This window comes from Brachyistius frenatus, unplaced genomic scaffold, assembly GCF_029030835.1.
Source record: "Brachyistius frenatus isolate BFR_SWC_R1_liver_20210118 unplaced genomic scaffold, ASM2903083v1 Contig_170, whole genome shotgun sequence".
Taxonomy (NCBI): Eukaryota; Metazoa; Chordata; class Actinopteri; family Embiotocidae; genus Brachyistius; species Brachyistius frenatus.
Window position 1 is genome coordinate 165,626 of NW_027210769.1, and position 22,664 is coordinate 188,289.

Here is a 22,664-nt window from a genome sequence, read left to right on the forward strand (position 1 = left end):
GAGAAACAGAAAAAATATATAATGAATCTCGTATTACATTAAGGAATAAGAGTGTATCCATCCCAACAACAACCAACATGGCTGAAACTCATCTTCTTAATGAGGCAGCAAATGAACTGTGTGTGCTAGACTAAATGAGAAAGGCTTAACATCAAGAAACCGTCCCACATAAATCAGTTGTGTCTGAATATTCATTCACATTAAATGTTTCTGTCATTTTTCTTTGCTGATATGTCTTAATATTCACTTCACCGTTTGCTGCCAAAGTGACGCCTGAATGATTACCTGTTTTGTTCCTTCTTTCCATTGCTAAAATAGATTAACTGTCTGTTGACTGTGTAGCAACACACAAACATGGGACTGATGCGATTTCAGGTGATGTTTGAAGATGTTTTCTTAAATCTCAAATCTGTAAACGGTGTTTTATAATCCATTTCTATTTATATTAGCATTACACACTTTCACTAAACCATGGAGTATATCTTAAAAATGGTAGAAATATGAAAGAGGTTATTACTGCTTCATTGCCGGGGAATAAAGCAGACTTGAGACAAATGGAAGGTTTATCTGGATAAATGGGCCCATTATCCACGCTGCCCAACGGTCTTTGAGCTCTTACACTGTTCACAATGTATCATCCATGTCTCCTTTTCACGCCCACCTCCATGTGTGTGCTGTAGCATTCAATGATCAGCAAATAGTGGTGAATTGGTCTCAACAGGCCCATAATGTGGCAGCATGGCCGGGATGGTGGAGTGTTTGCACATTGAAGCTGCTCGCTGAGAGAGCAAGCTGCACAAACACGGGGGTAGTGCCATGTTAGCGGAGCCCGGTCGAGCATGAACGTCCACATCTGCTCAGGCTGGTCACACACAAACACACAGATGTGTGCACAACAAACAAGCACTCCTCAATAAATCAGAATACACACACACACACACACACACACACACACACACACACACACACACACACACACACACACACACACACACACACACACACACACACACAGATAAATATGCACACCCCCGGCCTTATGAAATCAATATTTCACAAGGGTTTTAGTGTATAAACTGCCATATACAGCCGGGAGTAGTGAAATACATGGATGTCATAGGCAGTGATGCTGAACTCATTGACATCATGTATCAGCTGAGGTAAGCCACAAATTCAGTAGGAGTGAATGAGGTTTAATAATATCAGCATTACACATGTTCACAACTTTACTTCCTGAACGGACCTTTAATGTTATATCAATGAATAATAACAATTTAAACTTATATGCTGTATACAGGTGCTGTCAATGGATGTATATACATGCATATATAGATAGATATATAGATATAGAGAAGCTGTTAAAGCCATCTACAAAGAATTACACACCACATATACGACATAGTAACTTCCTGGTCTAAAAAATAGTTCTGATCCAGAAGTGTCTTCAGCTGCAATACCAGCGAGTGCCACTAGAGGTCGGCTCCAAAAAGCCTCCGGCTCCATAGACTCCCATTCAACTTCTCTCATCAAATCCAAAGTGAATAAAATGTGTCCATCAGTTATCTCGGTGTTGTTAGCTAAAGTCACTCCTTCTTATTAGTTTTCTGGAGGTCCATCTGAAAATAATCCCTCATTCATTAGAAAAGAAGATTCAAGAAGACCTGTTTTTGGAGAACAAATTAGAACAAAGTATGCAAGAGAACTTAATATAACTCTTGCTGACAGCACTCACAACCTAGTCTATTAGAAAAGTAATCAATAAATAAATAGTATATAAGTAAGAACAACAACAAATTGTCAACTGCAGCTCAATCAAATCTGATGAAACAGAAATGAAGTTTAACAATACTACGTAACGTTTTGCCTCAGCAGCACCAGGCAGCGTTTTCATGAATGTGCCGTGCTTTGAAACCTTCTTCTTTAAAACTCGCAGAAAAGTTATGTTTTATTAACGGATACTTTCTGATCCCGGAGAAGAAACCTCCGGCGTGGGAAAGTTTACAGGTTTTGAGTTAAAGACAAAGCTTAGTCATTGGTAAAAGGGCACAGGAGAATGTGAGCATCTTTTACTAAATGGAAACTGTGTAAAATAATGCAAAAAATAAATGGTTTATGAGTGCAAAATAAGAAATGAGAATGGTAATAGCTGGGAGAAGAATGCAAGAGAAAATATAAAAGTAATCTTAGAGAAAAATTGTGAAGAAAAAACATCAAATTCTAACCCTAAAAATAAATATATGAACACTAAAACACTGTTTTCAGTTTAAAACAACAGAATAAGACAGAGAACTGGAAGCATCGCTGCAGTCTCAAACTGTTGCCATGTAGATTCCCATCACTCACTGCCATGTGACATGCTGTATTTTTCCAGGACTACCTTGAAGACAGCCTGATGGCAACCAAGTGCTGCATGTCACGAGATCACAGCCTCCAAATGTCACATCCTGACTGTTGTTGTATCTGATGCAACACGCAGGACTGAGAGAAGACAGATACCACTTCTCCGTCTCTCCGTGACCCAGCCTGAAGTGATTTCCTCCTGCCGCTTCCTGTGTGTCTGTCATAACCCTCCCGCTGCCTTTCAGAGGCACTTTGAGAACTGGAGAGCCACATTAAGTGGTGAAATAAGGAGCCAGACGATAACAGCTCTGGGAAAGGTAGGGCCACAAATGAGTGGGTTCCTTCTGCAGATTACTTGCCAGAAGCTCCACCGCGGTCAGCAACATGGGATAAAAAAATGAAAAGCTTTCGATGATTGCATTTACACGAGAAGCCAGAAGAAATCAGATTAAAAGAGGGAATCCAAGAATAGATTTAGATACACTGTGATAATCTGATTAGTGTAAAACCCAGCGTTTACATGCAATTGATCTCGAGATTAGATTTCTGCTTCTACATCGACCACGTTTGAACCAAGACCGACAGATTTTAAATAAATCAAAATTCATTATCTAAAACACACATTTAATTAAATAATAATTCACCTGAAATCATGTTGTCTTTTTCTGACATTTGCGCTGTAATAATGATCGTCTGAACTTTAACTTCAATTCAGTCTTATCCATAAAGCGCCAAATAACAACACAGGTTATTTCATGGCAATTAACATTATCATACAAAGAAACCCAACAATTCAATATTTCCCACATAAACTAAGAAGAAAAACCTCCAACAGAAGGAAGGAAAAACTCTCTTTAACAGGAAGAAAAACCTCCAACAGAAGGAAGGAAAAACTCTCTTTAACAGGAAGAAAAACCTCCAACAGAAGGAAGGAAAAACTCTCTTTAACAGGAAGAAAAACCTCCAACAGAAGGAAGGAAAAACTCTCTTTAACAGGAAGAAAAACCTCCAACAGAAGGAAGGAAAAACTCTCTTTAACAGAAAGAAAAACCTCCAACAGAAGGAAGGAAAAACTCTCTTTAACAGGAAGAAAAACCTCCAACAGAAGGAAGGAAAAACTCTCTTTAACAGGAAGAAAAACCTCCAACAGAACCATGAGTGGTCATCTGCATCAACCAGTTGGGGAGAGCAGAGAGAGAAAAGAACAGCATAGAGATCCAACACATGAACTGTTGGTGAGGCTCCTGGAGTTGCTCAGTTTGTTTCCCCAAACGTAACATCTATAAACTAAATCATCTCGATCACAGGAAACCATCTTTCTGCAGACAACGGCAACATTTTGATTTGTTCGAGGTCCTTCATGGGAAGAAGCCCTCATCGCTCACATTCAGATGTACCTCATTCATACGTTACTCTTACAGATTGATTGGTGACGGTGAGCTGAGCTGATGTTGGAGCTGTACCTGATGGGCTCTCAGCTGCAGCTCATTTAATGCTCTCTGGCTCCCAGAAATGTTCAGCTCCACTGGTGTGAATGGAAATGTCCTAGAATCTCTTCACAATAATGGAGGCTATAAAATACGTCTCAGTTTATTTCACTCACTCTAACTTACTCAGCCTTGCTGGTGTTATATGGAGAAACTGGAATTTCTTCGCAAGTCAAAACGACCATGTTGATCTTTTTTTGTTTTAGTGATTTTATGACTGATTTTTGAGGTCTTGTCTTCAGCTGACTGTTTTCTGGGACATGGTCATTGTTGGAAAGATTTAGACCTCCATCAGAACTGATGTTCAGTAACTCCACCACTCAGATTTACTTCAGTCTAATTCTATTTATACAACAACTTCTTTCAGGGCACTTAACACATTAAAGTCCTACAACAGAACTTTACAACTTTATACAAAGGAAGCAAACTATTCAACAATTCCCACGAGCAACAGCTGGAAGGAAAAAACTGTCCTTTAACAGGAAGAACCCTGCGACAGAACCGGACTCAGAGGTGGAGAACATCTGCCTCGCCCGGGGGGGAGAGCAGAGAGAGAAAAGAAGAACATAGAGACTGTTGATAGAGCTGGAAATGACATCATCTTGCATAATCAGCCGTGTGCTTTGGTCTTTTTCATTGTAGAGAAGATTTATTCTGACTTAAGAAATGTTAGTTTTAATGGTAAATTATGTTGAACACTAATTTTATATTTGTGGAATATGTTAAAAAAAAATATGTTTAAAAATACTAACCTTGTTTCCATCTGTAATCTGATCAAGACTAACCTGCTCACCTCTGCTGCTTGTAAATAACTTTGTCAAGCAGATTCAACAGTTCCAATAATATAATTTTAAGGATCATTTGCATAATATTGCATGCTGTATTTGTATTCCTTACAGTGTGTGGTTTGAAATTGAAATATATTCATGTATTTTTTGGATGAAACTATAAAATGCCCCTAAAATGTCCTACTTTTTCTTCAGTGGTTTTCTAAATTTGGTGTCATTATATTCCATGTTACCGGGCCTCAGTTGTACAGCTGATATAAGCAGATTTTTCTCAATTATATACCAGATAAGAAAGATCTTTCTGGGACCTATAAGGAGATGGGACACACTGAGCTTTCCCTGCTTGCTCTTTAACTTTTTCACACTCATTTTACTGCCACTAAGTCTCTGGTATTGAAGATTAGAAATGACTAAATTTAAAAAAACAACAACAACAATTGAATAAAGTCAAATACAAAACACACTCGTGTTTGTTTGTTATGTCGGATTTTCCATCATTATGGCAACTGTTCAATGACTGCTGAGTGGTTAATATCCACCTTCTGTTCTTTTTTCATGCTAAACTGGCCTGGGACCACATTTCACTTTCAAAACTCCAACAACTGGTCTCCTCAGTTCCCAAATATTTACAGTGTTGTTAAAAGAAGAGAGTTGTGCAACACGGTGGTGAACATGACCCTGTCCCTACTTTATAGAGATGTGTTGCTGACATCAAATTCAAAATAAACATCTCATTTTTATAAAGCAATAAACATTTTCAGTTTCAACATTTGATGTTGTATTTGTTGTATTTTCAATCAAAGATGGTTAAACATGATCTTTAAATCATCGCATTCTTACACAGCATCCCATATTTTTTTTAACTAATATCATAAACATGATTTATTGTCAGGAGTGGTGTGCAAGGTTGAATAATTCAGCTTTTAAAGACTAACAGTTAAGTAATTGTCCGTTTAACAAATGTTTCCTTGTAATTTTGACACAGTAAATATATTCAGTGTAAATAATCTTCACTCTTCCTCAATTGTTTAAATTATTTGCATTTTAAAACTTTCCAGACTGCGGAGCTGTGGAGTCAAATTTGAAGCAGTGAATTTAACATTATTGTCGTAGGTGTTGGATCGATACAATTATCCAACTATGTGAACAGAGCAGAAAGCAGGACGAATACAAATTCTTTCTTCTGCTGTTCATTTGCATTTTTATAACCACAAAAAACACAGAAAAATAAGTGAACAGTAGAAATTCACAGAGCTGATGTGGGATTGTGTTCCACGGCAGTCAGGCTGAGTGTTGCACATATTTGGACCTCCGGCTGCACCGAATAAAGTGCAAGTGCTCACTTTACAAACTACTGAATTACATAATCACTTCCTGTGTTTGGCATCGAGATGAAAGTAAATAAAACTGAACTGTAGCAGCTTAGAAAAAAAAGTGCAGTCTTCCAGCCATCTTCTCTCCGTTCACCTCTTTTTATCTGCGCTGTGTTAACATGCTGCAGAGGACTTTAAAGGAACAGCTTGCCACAATGCAGCAGAAAGAAATGGTGAAAATGTGTCTTGGTTTTTCAGCGCTGGATGAATCATGAAGCACGGGGCTGGAAGGACAAAGGAAGGAACAGTGAACTAAAGTGGGAGATATGAAGAGTTACAAACATGGAGGTGCTGTCTTATGAGAAATCCCCCGAGGAAACATCTTCACTGATTCATTCTTTAGTGTCTTCAGCTGCAGACGGACTCCAGTGTACTGTACAGTCATCTGAGCGTGCTCAGCGCAGGCCGCCACGGATTTCCTCTTTCAACTCCAAATCAGATGACAAAGAATAGGCATCGCTTAATCTGTCAGCCCACTTGAGGTGCAGCAGCAGTATAAATCCCACCCTGATCCCCGGCTGGCGGGATAATTTGACATTACATTGGATTTCTGAAAAGGCCAACTCGGGGGATATAAAGATGATGGGCAGCGAGGGGCGCTGCAGCCGGGATCGACGTGCCACTCCCCGCTGAGCTCTCACTGCAGACACATTATCACCGCCCGCTCATCCACTCTGCACACTGTTGTTTCTCTATTTGCTGTAATAAGACATATCGGGATGGAAGCCACCACACTTCTCTCCAGACTCGGCCGTCCGCACTGACGTGCTGCGTTCAGGCTGAAACGTGTGAAACCGTGTTGGATGAGCAGATGAACATCAACACATCACTCGTCCTAATCGCTTCCCTGATTGGCTGAATGTCCAGCGTGCACCGTTATCAGCATCATCACTTACAGTATAAACCCTGCAGACATACGGATCATATTTATAGAAGTTCCTGTACGGAAATAACATTTTGTTTCCACGTTTTATTTCATTTGTTTGCAGTAGATGCATTTAGAAAGAGACAGAACAAGGTGTTTCTCCTCAGCATGAAGTTCAGCTGCTTCAACTGCCAGTCCACCATGTTGCCTCCGATTCGATCCTCCAGCTCTCCATCATCGTTATTATCTTTCACTAACATCAATCCGTCTCTTGTATTACAGCTACGGGGCAGATCGTCCTGCTTATGGACAGAAATGCAGTTGGACAGAAGATGTTTAGGAGCTTTATCATGAAAACAAACCCAGATGGACGTTTTACAAACTTTATAGAGTTCACGTTGTTGTGAATAGTTCTTTTATTTTATTGTTATTTATGATTCTCCACTGCAGCTCCGTCGTGTTGTCCAGCTGATACCTCACAGCTTCAGTGAGTTTAAACTTGTATAACTCAGTGGCAGAAACATTTCTAGTGACTCTGACTGTTGGGGATAAAAGTTCAGAGTTTCCTGTCAAAGACCAAACTTCTACTTCAGATGGTTCAGGAGAGCTTTCCTTCTTCAACAAGACGGTTATACTCTTGACTAGAAACAGGAAGGAGTGGACGGACACAAGAGACGTCTCCAGACGGACAGAAGAGACGTCTCCAGACGGACAGTAGAGACGTCTCCAGACGGACAGTAGAGACGTCTCCAGACGGACACAAGAAACGTCTTCAGACGGACAGTAGAGATGTCTCCAGACGGACACAAGAGACGTCTTCAGACGGACAGAAGAGACATCAACAACCATTTAATGTTTATTTACTGCTCCTTCATTTCTGTTTGCTTCCTGGTGTCTTTTGATTTCAACAGTTTTTTTTGCATCTTTTTATGATCAAGTCTCTTTAAGTGTTCAACTCTGTTTGATTATTTGCAGCACTTTGGTCAAACTATGTTGTTTCAATGTCATATATGAATAAATATGACTTAACTTGCGCATTTATATCAGTTGGAGTAACTATGACGACGTATCTGAGACACATTAAGGAGAAATAAATGCCATAATAAAATAATATTTCAAGGTTAAAGTCATACTTTTGAGAATAAATCAAACTTGCTTATGATTCGATTCTCTAAGAATCCTCGTGTACATCGACTTCAGAATCAGTTTTAATGGCCCGATGGTATCCATGGTTACACCCGTGTTGTATCACATGACGACTCATCAAGTTGTTTGATCCAAACATGCTTCCTATGATTCTCAACATTTTGGATTTATTTTTAAAATATTATATTATTCTCAAAATTTCGACTTTCGTCTCAAAAGCTTCTGTCTGAACATTTTGACTTTTTTCTGGAAATATAATATCAACTTTATTTCTTCAAATCTTTACTTCCTTCTTGACTTTTTTCTATACATTTCCTTTTTATTGTCAAATGCTATTTTTATTTTCAATGTGCCAGATCTATCCAAACCCAGGCAACAAATATAGAAACGATATTCAACTTTAATGAGTGGTATTCAGAAGATGGTCGTCCTTACAACATGTAAAAGTGACATCCCAGAATACGCTCACATCTCTCTAAACTCTTTAAAGGTTGCACTGCATTTCCTACAACTTCACAATAAAAGCATGAGCAGCAACTTTACACAGCTTCCACACATCTGGACAAAATGATCAGGAAACGGTCAAACAAGCATCAAACGACAACGAGCTGAAGTCAGACAGACTTTTATCTGCAGACATGGAAGCAAAATGCACAAAAAAGAAGCAGAAACCCAAAATATATTCAGCACATAGGCTGCTCTGATGTATTTGGCTCAATCCCCTCTGGACTACAATTACTTTTTTTTTTGTTGGGAGGGGGGGGGGGGGTTGAGAAAAGCTTCCAACTGTGCAGCGACGCAGGATTGAGAGATTATCCTTCTCCTGCACTTCTTTAATCTATCATGTACTCAGAGCTCAGACTAAATTTAGCACAGAGCTGTCAAAGATCTCTGCCAGACGCTCACGTTAATGTGCCGTGCACGCTGACCCCGCTGCGTCCTCAAACATGGCCGCCGCCTCCCCCCTCCCCCCTCCCCCCCTCTGACCTCCAACACAGTCATGCAGCTGCAGCCCAACCTGGACGCTGCAGAGCTGCGCTGGTCCGAGCGTCGCACCTCCTCCAAACCTCAAGTGCTCACTTAAACAAGCGAGTGTGGAAAAAAAGCAAAGCCATTACCGCCGAGCTTTCCGTCCTGCGCTGCCATTTGTTGTCGTGTTGCATCACTCCTGGTTAACAGCCTTGTTATCAGCTGTTGTACAAAGCAGCAAGCTGACAGGAGGCTCTGCATTTCCTCTCTCTTGGGAAAAAAACATGGCGAAATCAAAGGATCTGTGATGAGCTGCACGAGAAGCAACTTCATTTATTGGAGAAGAAAACATGCTTTCTCTCCTCCCTGATTCATTTGTAAAGCTCCTCTGAGCTTGGACTCTATTTGACAATAATGCAACTTCATTTAGAAATGAAATAACAAATGACTCTTTGGGGAAATGTCAGAAATGTTCCTTTTTTTCCCTCCCAGCCTCTAAATTATCGTGTTTGATTGACGTGTTTGATTGACGTGTGAAGTGTCAGACGAGCCCCGGAAAAACGAACATCATGCTGTCGAGTTAAAGCACAGATGAGCATGTGATCAAGAGCACGTATGAAGAGGAGAAAAATACAAAGCAACTGGATACGACTTTAATCTGACAGAAACTACTGCAACAATCCTGCATTTTACAGTGATAATCTGTTTATGAAGATTACAGCAGGGACATTAAAATAAGAGTATAATATCAGATTACAGTGGAAGGATTATGTTGTGACCAGATCCCAACGAGAAAAATGTGGAGAAAAGATTCGGTTTGTGCGGGACGAAGTGATGAATTTGGAAATGTTTATCCAACGTAGCGTATATACAGTACCATGCTGGTTACAGGTTAGCCTCTTTAACATGTGGAAGGACCAAACAGATGGATTTGATTTGAATGCAACTTTCTGTTCTCCCACAAGTAAATAAAGAAAGCATAAAAAGAACTCCCTTCAGGAAAATCCTCAATAATTAACATATTCAAGAAAATTCTTCCAATAACTCATTTACAGTCAGAAAGGCTCTGCTCCTGTTTTCATCGCCAAATAAAACAGGAACTTTAAATTAAATGATTATTATCACAGGAAGTGATTACAGATTTATTCCTTCATCAGTTAGTGCTTAAAAAAAAAAACAATCACATTTTTCTTTCTGGAGTTGAAATTTTTTCAAATTCCTGCAATACATTTTTTTTTTTTAAATTCCATAACTTCTCAAATTACATCAGATTCTTTCTGAAAATCCACCACAAAATCAAACATTTTTGATTTCAACAATTACAAAAGTACTTCTGGAGTGACTGAAAAGGAAAATTAAGTTTCACAATAAATGGCGGTATGCGAGCCAATCAAAATGTGGGACATTGTCCTCATATGTGGGACGAGGGGGAAAAATGCGTGTCGTGAGGACACGTGAGGACACGTGTGCTGGTCAACGCAGAGCTGGAAGAACTCTGTTGATGTAACTGCATTTTATGATCCATATTTCCCAATCAAAAATAAATGACGGTGTCCTTTGAGGAAAGCAGAGCCTCTGAATTTCTTGTAAATACATTTTCTGATGAAAGACACGAATGAGCAGCAATTTATTGTGAACAGGAGTGAAGGTGTCCTGAAGCTTTTCAAGCAGCTGTGAAAGAGGAAGCAGGAAATGGTTTCAATCTTCAAGCTTTTACACAACGTGCTCAAAAAAATGATTTGTGGGAACTAATAAAAAAAAAAAGTAACGCTTAAAATGTACTTCTACAGCCCCAAAAGATGTAGTTACAATTTTTGGATTCACCTAAATTATGTGCTGGTGCACCGAAAGGGGAAAGTTTGGTGGCACCGTAGTGAAAAGTTAAAGTGGAGCTGCAGAGTGTTAACAGACACCACAGGACACCGGCAGAGGTCGTTCAGGGGTCACACAGAAAACGGAGATTTTGGATAAAGACTATTTTTAAGGGCACTACGTGGTGCATTAAATCCAACAACCTGACGAAAGATTAAAAAAACAAAGAAAACATCTGAATTATCTGAAAAAAGGTCATTCTCAGATCAAACCATCTTCTACAAGAGACCGGTCTTTATTTCTGATTATCTTACTTTTGTATGTTTTATCATGTGGATGGATTCTCCATGTTTTCTGATCTCAACACCTGATGTGTTAATAAATTCAGTCGGATGTCTGATTAGGTTTTATTTTTAGGACCTTTTTAACACCACATATAAAAAACAACAACATGAACATCAGATTCATGATGATTCAGTCCAAATTATGAAAAACCAGTCTCGATGAAATGGCCCAAAATTATATATAATTATCATCATTATCTAATTTCTTTTCAGTACTTCTCAGCAGTATATAAAAATAGTTGCTAATTAATTTAATGATCATAACCCAATCCTGGATACACGTAAAATACATCAATTTATCAATAAAAAAATCATAAACACTTCAGAGTTGAGCCTCAGAGCCTCGAACACGACTAACAGTAGCGACGACTGCTTCTCGTGAACCAACGTTATTAAAAGGTCTCGTTTTTGTCCGTTTTGTGTTTCGTGATGTTATTTTCTTCTTCGAGTTCACACAGGTTGCCTTGTTTTAGTTGTTAAAAACAAAACACATTCATCCTTATAATTACTTCAAAACTATTTCACGTCCAGGGCCTGTAGGATGAAGACAACACATTTCTTGTCCGACATGAAAGACCTCGGTGATGATGCACAATCTGGAGGCTGGGGGTTTTATTTTGAAAATCATCTGGCTGCCCTGTGCTCTCCTGGCTGACTTCCTGTCCGGCTCGTCTGCTCTGCAACAACAATCCCACACAGCTTACCGGAAACATCCTGAAGTCTTTGACGTTGAAGACTTTTAAATGTCTTCTACGAGCCGATTTCAAGTAATTGAACTCGAACCGTGCGGATACCGCGGCAACCGGAGCTCTCACATCATTACAGGGTGTGACGTCACATTTCTAATGAAAGAGGTGGTGAATATTGAAGTGTTTGTTTTGTGTTGGAGTAATGGTGCACTAAATGAAGCTACTGTCCTCAGCGCTGTGGTGGACATGTTTGTTCACGACCAGTCAGAGTCCAGGTGAGTCACCCTGAATCTGCTGGTCCTTGGGATGATGATATTTAAGGTCCGCACTACGATTCATGTATCGCACTACCAGCTGCCAGAACACAAACCAACGACATCTTCAAGCATCGATATTCACTTCAAGATGAATCACAAGTAGCCCAGCTGGTGTCAGAGTGGATCCCAGCAGGGGTTGAGACCCGGTACGATCAAGCAAGAAGAACCAACACAACAACACGTAGGAAGCAGGAGAGACAAAGATGGGTCGACCTACCGTCCTCCGTGGGGACGTAGATGTTCAGGTAGAGGCAGTCCTCGCTCTGCTCCTGCACGTAGGTCACCACTGTATCCAAGTTGGCCGTGAACCACACGGGCAGCATGTCGTTGAGTAAAAAGCGGTCCTCCAAGAACTGCGGACAAACCGGCGCAAACTGAGTAGCGTTCCTGATGCCCGGCCAGGACATGGGCGGCTCCGGCGCCTGGAACCGGCGCTCCCCCGTCGGGGCCAACGCGTACGGGATTCCCAAGTACTGCTCCACTGGTCCCAGTATCTCATTGGGTAAAGTCACCTTCACTCCCCGCAGCTTCCCGTAATTGGTAGTGACCACCGGGTGCTGCTGGGCCTGAATGGCGGCCACGCACACGGACGCCACAACCCACAGCAGAAGCTTGGCCTTGGCCACGGACCAACACATCCACGAAGAGCCTCCGGGCACCGACATGCTCCCGCTGGGCTGAGCCTGAGCTTGGCAGGTCGTGGTTATGGTCCACCTCTGGGTCCTCGACACCCGCCTCCCCCTCCCTCCCCGCCCCAAGATGCTTCCTGCTCCTCCTCAGGCTGCGAGCTCGATGAAGGAGCCCCAGCCAATCACAGCGGCTTTCTCAGAGCTCCCCATCTCGAGAGCCTGCATGGGGAAGAGCGGCGGCCGTACGGCTCTCCGTCCAGGAGGAAGTCCAACACTCCGGTTACCTGGACTCCAGCTTGATGGGATGTTCTGAAAGAAGAGCAAAACAGAATCAGAGTTTATCCATTATATTCACAGACTGAATATAAAAGTGATTTTTAGTTTCAGGTCTGTAAAATAGTTCCGATGCAGAAGTGTCTTCAGCTGCAATACCAGCGAGTGCCACTAGAGGTCGGCTCCAAAAAGCCTCCGGCTCCATAGACTCCCATTCAACTTCTCTCATCAAATCCAAAGTGAATAAAATGTGTCCATCAGTTATCTCGGTGTTGTTAGCTAAAGTCACTCCTTCTTCTTAGTTTTCTGGAGGTCCATCTGAAAATAATCCCTCATTCATTAGAAAAGAAGATTCAAGAAGACCTGTTTTTGGGGGCGTGTCTGTTTGATTGACAGGCCTGTGGTGCAGTCAGGTTACAGCTATCGGTGGGCGGGACGTAGTATCGTCAGGTTTCCGATCAGATCGGTCAGATCCACCTCTGGCTCCTCCCCCAGCTCGTCCAAATATGGTCACTTCCTGCTCCAAACCGCTCCGAACTAGCAAAGATGTTGACGGACAGAATCTGAACTGGAGGATTCATAATGTTCACAAACCAACGATGACATCACTGATGGTGTTTACAAATTATAGCAATCTGTCCATCTATATTCCAGATGTGCCACCAGCAACGCTGATACTACTCACACCAACAGTGGTCAGGTATCCACCAAAGGTTTCGTCCAATCATTAACACTTCGATTATTTGTAGATATAATAATCAAGGTTCCATTGATGATACTGTTGGTTACAATTCTGGTTCGGCATGAAATATCCTCACAAATATTGGACTTCTAAGAGACAGCATACAAACATTCACGGTCCAAATAGGAAGATCTTTCATCTTCCAACATTTCACACCAGCAGATCGACAACAGGTTCAGATTAAAATGTCTAAATGTGATTTTGTAAATTCAAAGGCTGTCAGCCCTGGGTACAACAAATATTTAATCTGTAATGTCTGTAGCATGATCAAATAATTCCCTACATCACACAGTCAGGGATGAGTTTACTTAACAGTCACAGTTTACATTTATGTGGCTTCTCATCAGATTTGTTCGAAGGCGTTATCTAATTGGTTTTGTTGAAGAGACAGGCCAAAAACATTAACTCCCACATATTGAATTATAATAGTTTTTGGAGCTTCTGGCATCATCGTTTCTTGCTCCTGCTCCTATTGATTCATACGATGTGTAAAGAAGAGTATCGCATTACAGTGATCGGAATAAATAAGAATGAAATGAAATGATTAGGTCACGTAGTAATTTGTCCAATACTTTGGTTATATAGTCAGAATTCCAGCTGTTAAACATCAGCAGTGTGATTGTGAGTGTGTTGATTGCTGACTTTTACATTGAGCAGTCTTGTGCTGTGAATCCATTCCTACTCGTCTAATGCTGAAGCTACAAAAAGTGAACATTACCCAGTAAAAATGGACAATTAAAAGAGAATTTTTGAGTGTTTTGGGGAAAAGTGATTCAAACAGCAGCAGAGGCCTGTGATTGGTTGAAATAAGTTGATAGCGGTTGATTGTCCGCCTCCTCCTCGAAGAGAGTTTCTGAATTGGAAATCTGCTGCGTGGGCTCGGAGGAGTCTCGGACATTTGTGTCAAAACCAGATGGCATGCAACTTGTTAATTCAATTTCACGTTGGAGCTCTCGCCTCATTCCACAGCCCCGGGTCCTCAGACGCTTCTTTAAATATATATTTCTCAAATTTTAAGTGGTTTTGGTTGAAGGAAAATCTCACGCCTGACTGTTCCAATCCAAAGAAATGTTGATTAATTAGCCTCTCACTCAAACAGCACTGCATGCCACTGGAAGTCAGGCCAAATCAATTATTAAATCTCATGCTGACCAGCCCCAACTCTTTTCTGATTTGAAATATAAATGAAAAGACTGCATGAATAAATGAGTGGAATTATGCTAATAGAGTCAAAGTACATGCCAATCTTTGCAAGTAAGATTTCTAAACTAAACAGCTTTCCGACGCAGATTAGCGAGACAGAACAGAGAGGAGGACGCTGCTGCTAACTGCAGCTGCAGGGATGTGTCATGTCTGCCGGGGAAACCAGCCGCTCGCAGACAAGAAAATGGCTGTTCAGACTCTGCTGGAAATCCACCTCAACACCATGTCAGGTATTAAGGTCGCAACACAGGAGCTGCCTGAGTTTACAGCAGCAGTGAAACAGGCAGGAAAAGAGCCTCAAGTCATGTTAATATGTGGGAATAAAGCTGTCACGGCCGAAGTAATGAAATATCAACCATGTGATGGAAAATATATTCAAAATATGGCCCCAAAATGACCTGTGTCCTTTTTCAATGTTATTTGACACACAGCTGAATGATTCAGTGGAATGTCCTCGAGGCAGAATTATATCAGAGATTTGAGGAAGAGTTATGCTTTGTTTTTTTTAAAACATCTTTATGTAGAGAAATATTTCCAGATGTCCCGTCATGGAGCTGCATGTCTCTGCTCTGCGCTTGTCGTCTCCACCAACAGTTCTTCTCTTCTATCTCTATGCTGTCCTTTTCTCTCTCTGCTCTCCTCTCACCCCAACCGGTTTAGGAAGATGGCCGCCCACCTCTGATCCCGGTTCTGTTAACAGATGCTCCGCCCACCTCTGATCCTGGTTCTGTCGGAGGTTTCTTCCTGTTAAAGGGAGTTTTTCTTCCCTCTGTTGGAGGTTTTTCTCCCTTAAAGAGGAGGTTTTTTTTCCCTCCTAGCTTATGTGGGAATTGTTGAATTGTTGGTTTCTCTGTATAATGTTGTAAAGTCTTGCTGTAAGGACTTTAATGTGTTAAGTGCCATGAAATAACCTGTGTTGTGATTTGGCGCTGTATAAATAAAGTTGAATTGAATTGAATTGAAATAATCTTTTCATATGCAGACATGGGTCAAAACTGAAATGATGAAAGTAAACAGAATGCTTTGTCTTTTTCAAAATGGACAACAGACAAACTCAATGTAAAACAAATTCATTTTAGATGTATTAATTTCTTCACAATATTGAAAAGCCATGTCAGGACTGTCAATAAGGAACAAAACACACATTATACTTTCTAGTAAACCTCCATCTTACTTATTTGGTCAAATATTTCTGTATTTGGTTCATATTTTATCTCACATTCACACAACAATGCCAAATGTTTCCTGCCGACATGCTCTCTATGTTCTGCTCTCCAAGATGAATTATCAAAGGTCGAGAGCAAGTTAGCTAAAAAAAAAACAACTGCTCAATCCATCACTGGGATGACTTTAAACATATATTTGCTTTATCACCATAAAACTCAAAGAATGATGTAGGACTAAAAGCTTGGACACAAATATTCAACGAAGGCTTTATTTTTACTCTACCGTAGAGAACATACAGCAACTGAAGACATCAACATTATAAAATAACATATATGGATTTATGTAGTGAGAATAAAAGTGATATGTTTCATATTTTAGATTTCGTAAAGGAGCAGCTGTTGGATTGGGTTACGTTCTGGGAGCAGGTAGGACCCAAAAACACAACTAAACTTTCAAAGTAAAAAAGTTTGTTATCACAAAAAACTAGGAATGTGGTAGAAAAAAACACCAAAAATAAAACTAAAACAAACTCACAGAGAAATTAACTACAGCAGCAAATCCACAGGAGGAGGCAGGAAGCTGAAGCAGATCAACAGGTAACACACGGAGCTCACAACAGAGCGGCAAAGAGGGAATGAAGGCAGGAAAGGGGAATATATAGTGACTGGGGTGATGAAGGAAGTGAACCTAGGTGAGGTGGGCGTGGCCAGCAGGTGACACGGCAGGAAGAGAGGCGGAGAAGCACATGCAAAAAAAGGAAAGCTACTTTCAAAATAAAACAGGAAACAAACTAAAAACAGGTTCAAACGAAAAAAAAGAAGTAATCTTCAAACTAAAACAGGAGTCAGACTGAAGCAAGATACGAAACTACGTCTACTGTTACTGTAGTAACCCAACGACCGCTCATCATCACTTGAAGACAAGACTTTCAACCCTTCTTCAAGTACAGTCGAAAAGAAATCATGATAAGAAAGAAAAGATGGAGTTGACTTCCAGAATCAGCCGACCTGAACCCAGCTGAGATGTCTGAGATGAGTTGGAGCATCGAGTGAATGAAAAGCAGCAAACAAGTGCTCAGAAACTCCTCCGAGGCTGTTGGAAAGGTTCCAGGTGACGACCTCATGGAGTTGGTTCAGAAGAGGGTTTCGAGCTGATATCAAAGTAAAGAGGAAACTTTGAAGGATCCAGAAGTCCAAAACATTTAAACGTTTACACTTTTTTGCTCACAAAGACATTCAAATTTTGTTAATTAACAGTTCTAATGTCTTCAGTTTTATGAGAAAAATAAAGAAAAATCATCCATCCTTCCATCAGCTTTATCTCAGAAATTGCATTTGTTTCCATGGTAACAATCAACGACACAGACTGGCAAAATCAGAGGCCAACTTGTGCCATGATTTCTGCTTTCTGAGAAGAGGCCTTTTTCTACAACAACCGATTCAGAGGAGAGAAATAAACTCAGTGTATCTCTGAGTTTCTCTCAACGTCTTTAAGAACTCTCCTGCTGGAGTGAACAAGACGGCTGAATGCTTTCATTCTGAGAGGAAAATACCCGCAATCCCCTGAAATATTTAAGAAGGAAATGAACCGGATGTTGTGGTGATCTAGAGAGTAAAATGATATTCCACTGACATCACGGCGGATTGTGGTTATTACCCAGAACACATCAGGATCCCTTCACACCTCCGACTATGGTAGCCAGGCAGCGCCTCCATACGGCTGACTGTCACAGCTGCTGGTTGGAAGTGCAAGTTCACCACACAAATGTAATGTCCAGAGACAAGAGAGGGCTCCATACAACCTAGTATCGAGACAACACGTGAAATAGACACGCTGTGGGTTGTCTAGGCGTGAAAGTTACACATTTTCCATGAAATAAGTGGGTTAAGGAAAAAGAACATGGAAACAAAAAGCAAGTCTAGAAAGGCATTGTCATCTCCTGGATTCAAAACCTCATCATCCCGTATGGTGACTGTCCTCCCTCCTAATACCGTCCTTGGTATTAAATGTCCTTGGTACTTGGTCTCCAAATTGCTGTTGGACCTTGGTCACATGATTCTGCTGCAGATGACATTCACGTGTGTTTAAATTTCACGCTTTCCAAACGTGTAACTATCACGCCGACACAGCTCAAAGCGTGTCTATCTCACGTTTTGCTGAATAGGATGGGTGTGTCTATTTCACGCTTTGCTGTCATACCGGGTTGCTACATATGTATGAAGGTATATTACTGCCAGAAATTTGAGAGCATGATTTCTTGTTTTCACAACCAAATATTGTAAATTTTGCTGCCTGCTCCCTCAAGGACTCTCAGCTTTCTTTCAAAACTGTACATCTGCACTCTGTTCCTGCACAGACTTCCTGTTGTCCAGTTTAACTCCTCCTCCTTCACTCAGACTGCTTCCCTGCTTTTTCAAGAATCCTGCTCTCAGTTTTTTGTGAAATGACCCCGAATGACCCCGTCGAGAGATGGAACCAGGCCGGTCACTGTTTAAGCGGATTCCTCCGTTCCCGCCCTCCAAGGCCTCATTAAGTCAACGTTTCCTTGTAGGACTTTGGAAGTTGATCGATGTACCCGTGTCTGTATTTTTACTATATTAGCTACATGTAATTGTCGCCCCATAGAACATTGGCTTCCCATCGATTTGCTGGAGGAGGAAATGACTTCATACGTGATCTCACTGCTTTCATCTTGAAGCAGAGTGCAAAGAGGCGGGGTTAAAGTTTGATTGTGAAAACAAGAAATCATGCCCTGAAATTGAAAGAGCATGCCTTTGACTTCTGGCAGGAACATATCCCCATGCGTACATATTGATTAAGCATCTCAGAGTAGAAAATATCTGCTACTTTTAATCTTCCTCTTTGAAAAAGCAGTAGATAACTGTTCCTGACGTTGTAAATGACTCTTGCTGATATTTGAAAAGTCAGACCGACTTGTGCACGTTGTGTGGGAAGAGAGCCGCTCATTAACGGCCCTGATTAAAAGATACGGCTGCAACTGACCTTGTGCACGGAGGGAATGAGAGCCAATGTTCCCTCCACAGAGGACAAGGTCCTCGCAATGTTACAGCATCACTGAATAAAACAGTTTGGAAACCGTGGTGATGATGATGATGATGATGATGATGATGATGATGATGAGAATCTGTAACTACCAACAGTTTTTTGTCCTTCTTACAGGTTAATCTTCAGATTCATTTATATCCAAATCACTTGATATAAATGCAGGAAAGTAAAGCCGAGCATACATGTCAATAATGGGTTTATTTCTTAATTTTCTTAATTTATTTCAGCTATTTTGTTATTTAAAATTGTCAGAGCAGTAATTTTTGAGAAATATATTAATATGGGTGTCATTATAGTAAATAAGACACATTTTCTTCAACATATAAAGTCGCATAGTGGAAGTTCTAAGAGTATAATGTGATGTGATTGGACAGGGCTGAACCACTGAATCAAATAATCTACTAATAAATTGTATATTGAATTTATTTTTGGAGCCATGTCAGTATCTTGCTGGTGCTTGCAGGATATTTGGAGATATGCCATCTCACTAGCTTCATAATTACCAACAGCATTTTCAACAAACCCATTTTCTTAATGAATTTGAATTGACTTTTGTTCATGAACAAATTCCTACTTAGGTGGTAAGCAGGAGCGTGAGCCGGCCTGCAGCCTGCAACGTGTCTCTGAGCGTCTCAGAGACGACGCAGAAAATCTGTGTCCCGATCGTCAAGCAAACACGGCGAGAGCCCGCCGAGTCGCAGACGGACACGTCGTTGTTGGAACGGCTCGGGTACACACTTGTTCACGTATCGATTGGACCGACTGGAGTAACGTGACACTGCTCGGTTTGGTCGTGGCTGCACACTAACTGTTGACATTTAAAGGGTATCGTCCGGGTTCTGGATCCGTCTCATGGTGATGATGCACTGCAGCTTCAGCTTCAGAAATACTACAGCCTGCCAGTACACTCAGGCGACCGTTTGTCTCAGTCATTGATTGCAGTGTTCAAGGATTTTTGCAGGCAGAAAAGGACATTTTTATTTTTAAATGTTAGTTCCAGGAGGCAAGATTGTACAAAAAGTACATGCCAATAAAAATTATGCTTTTGTAATCAAGCTTGATGTTGGAAGAGACTCAATCTGATTAATTGAATTGGACTCTCGGATAACCAGGTTTCAACAGTAAAGCAGACACGTTGTTTATGTCATTTTCTTGACATAAGAAATGTCGAAGTTTTGGAATCATCTGCATAAAAAATTAGCTGATATGATGTTCCTGGACAGAGATCCATAAAGGACTGAGAACAGATCCCTGAGGTACTACGTGGGTAGTGGAGGGTTAACCGTCACCTGCAGCCACAGAAAAGGTCCTTTCATAATTATTAAATAATTAGTTTGTGGTAACCTGATTTAAAACAAATTTATGTACAGTAGCAAAGTGGTAGCCTGGTTAGCGCTAACAGCTTCAGTTTTCTTGTGGTTATAGTCTGGATTCGCTGCTCGTATTAGCAGCCACTCCAAAGTATGGACCAATCAGCGACCAGCGCCAGTGGTTAAGTGTGTTTGCCACGGCCCTACTTCACCGTGATTGGACAGCTGGGTAAAAAGTGGCAGTGAGGAAAGCAGCATTTTACCCAAGTATCAATCATCAACCATCAGTGATGTCATCATCCATCAGTGATGTCATCGTTGGTTTGTGAACGTTATGAATCCTCCAGTTCAGATTCTGTCCGTCACCATCTTGATAGTTCGGAGCGGTTTGGAACAGGAAGTGACCATATTTGGACGAGCTGGGGGAGGAGCCAGAGGTGGATCTGACCGATCTGATCGGAAACCTGACGATACTACGTCCCGCCCACCGATAGCTGTAACCTGACTGCACCACAGGCCTGTCAATCAAACAGACACGCCCCCAAAAACAGGTCTTCTTGAATCTTCTTTTCTAATGAATGAGGGATTATTTTCAGATGGACCTCCAGAAAACTAAGAAGAAGGAGTGACTTTAGCTAACAACACCGAGATAACTGATGGACACATTTTATTCACTTTGGATTTGATGAGAGAAGTTGAATGGGAGTCTATGGAGCCGGAGGCTTTTTGGAGCCGACCTCTAGTGGCACTCGCTGGTATTGCAGCTGAAGACACTTCTGGATCAGAACCATTTTACAGACCTGAAGCTACGAACTCTTTTATATTCAGTCTATGAAACACACATTCATGCTCATTTGTGTTTAATTTGATTGCCCAGCAGACGTAGGGCCATCAGACCCTCTGCAGGTCAGATTGATGGGTTGGTCGTACTGCAACCCTGTCAGGAAGTAAATTATACTGAATCCCTTTTATATTTATAAATTAGAAACCACTGAGTGACGATCTAACCCGTCGGTTTTGGTCTTTTCATGGAATTTGTTGATAGTAAGAACACTTGACTTATTCTTTAACAGCATAAAATTAATGTCCCTCTGGTTATGAACGCAGAAATACCCAAGAAGACACTGGTTCTCCGCTACTGTGAAGCTCACAGTAATTGGCCATTAACAATGTCTCCATTCAGTGTTATTATGGCCATGGGTTAGTGAACACAGGAACCCAAGAATAGAACATAATAAATCTTCTTATTTACCCCCAGCCTCTCCTCTCTGCTCTGATTACGTTATACATATTTGCATATTAATAAGGAAAACTGATTTTTCGTGAAACTACTTTAACTCTGAGCTCACGGTTACACACAAGGTCTGGAAATGGAACTATATTTCACATTATTATAATAAAACTACAGATATTGTAACAGAAGATATGTTGCCTTTATAAAGAGTTGTTTGGTGTTAACAATCAGCACAGAAATCATCAAACTGTGAACACAGAACGATGAAACGCAAGCGTTCCTCGTTGTTAACGGAGGTTATGTTCTTGTAAATGTTTCTGGGATAAATTGACACGTCGCCGCGCAGTATTTTATGATAAACTGTCCTTGAGACGAGGCTGAGTGTGTGCAGGGTGCAGCGAGGCTCTCCTTGGCAAAGATTGTGAACACTGTTCTCCCTCCTGATGATTGTATCAGATAAGTCATCTGAATATCAATGAGGGCGCTCGCTGTCATTTGCATTTCAATCATTATGAAATGACCCCGACTCAGACTCCCTGTCCTCCTCGTTATAAAATGTCGGCGGCGTTTAGAAGCTCTGCAGCTCATAATTACCTCCATATAAACTGTATTAAACATATATTATGTGCTTTGTAAGTTTTGCAGGTGTTTTTTTGTTTGGCAAGAAAAGCTTGTCAGACCAAAAAGTTCTGTGTCTGTATCTCTGCAGGTTTTCAGCTTCCTTCCTGTGTGAAAAAATTGTGAGTGTCCTTAAATTATCCGTTAAAAAACAAAAACATTTCTGCACTGTCATCAGGAAGTGTTAAAAAAAAAACATTAGATATGTTTACGCTGTTATCTTGAAGCATTTAAAATGTCCTCCTAATGTTACCCAAATGTGATTGAAGACATCAATAGTGATGTAATGTGT

At 40.9% G+C, this 22,664-nt stretch overlaps 1 protein-coding gene across 1 annotated transcript in view; it reads right to left on the reverse strand.

Annotated features, from left to right (window-relative positions):
* nlgn4xa (neuroligin 4 X-linked a) overlaps positions 1-22,664 on the reverse strand; it is a 116,981-nt gene that overhangs the window by 89,049 nt on the left and 5,268 nt on the right. The window contains exon 2 of the mRNA XM_069717189.1: positions 12,348-13,068. Within this exon, the coding sequence (XP_069573290.1) occupies positions 12,348-12,795 (448 nt within the window). The 5' untranslated portion in view covers positions 12,796-13,068. The remainder of the gene's footprint in view (positions 1-12,347; positions 13,069-22,664) is intronic.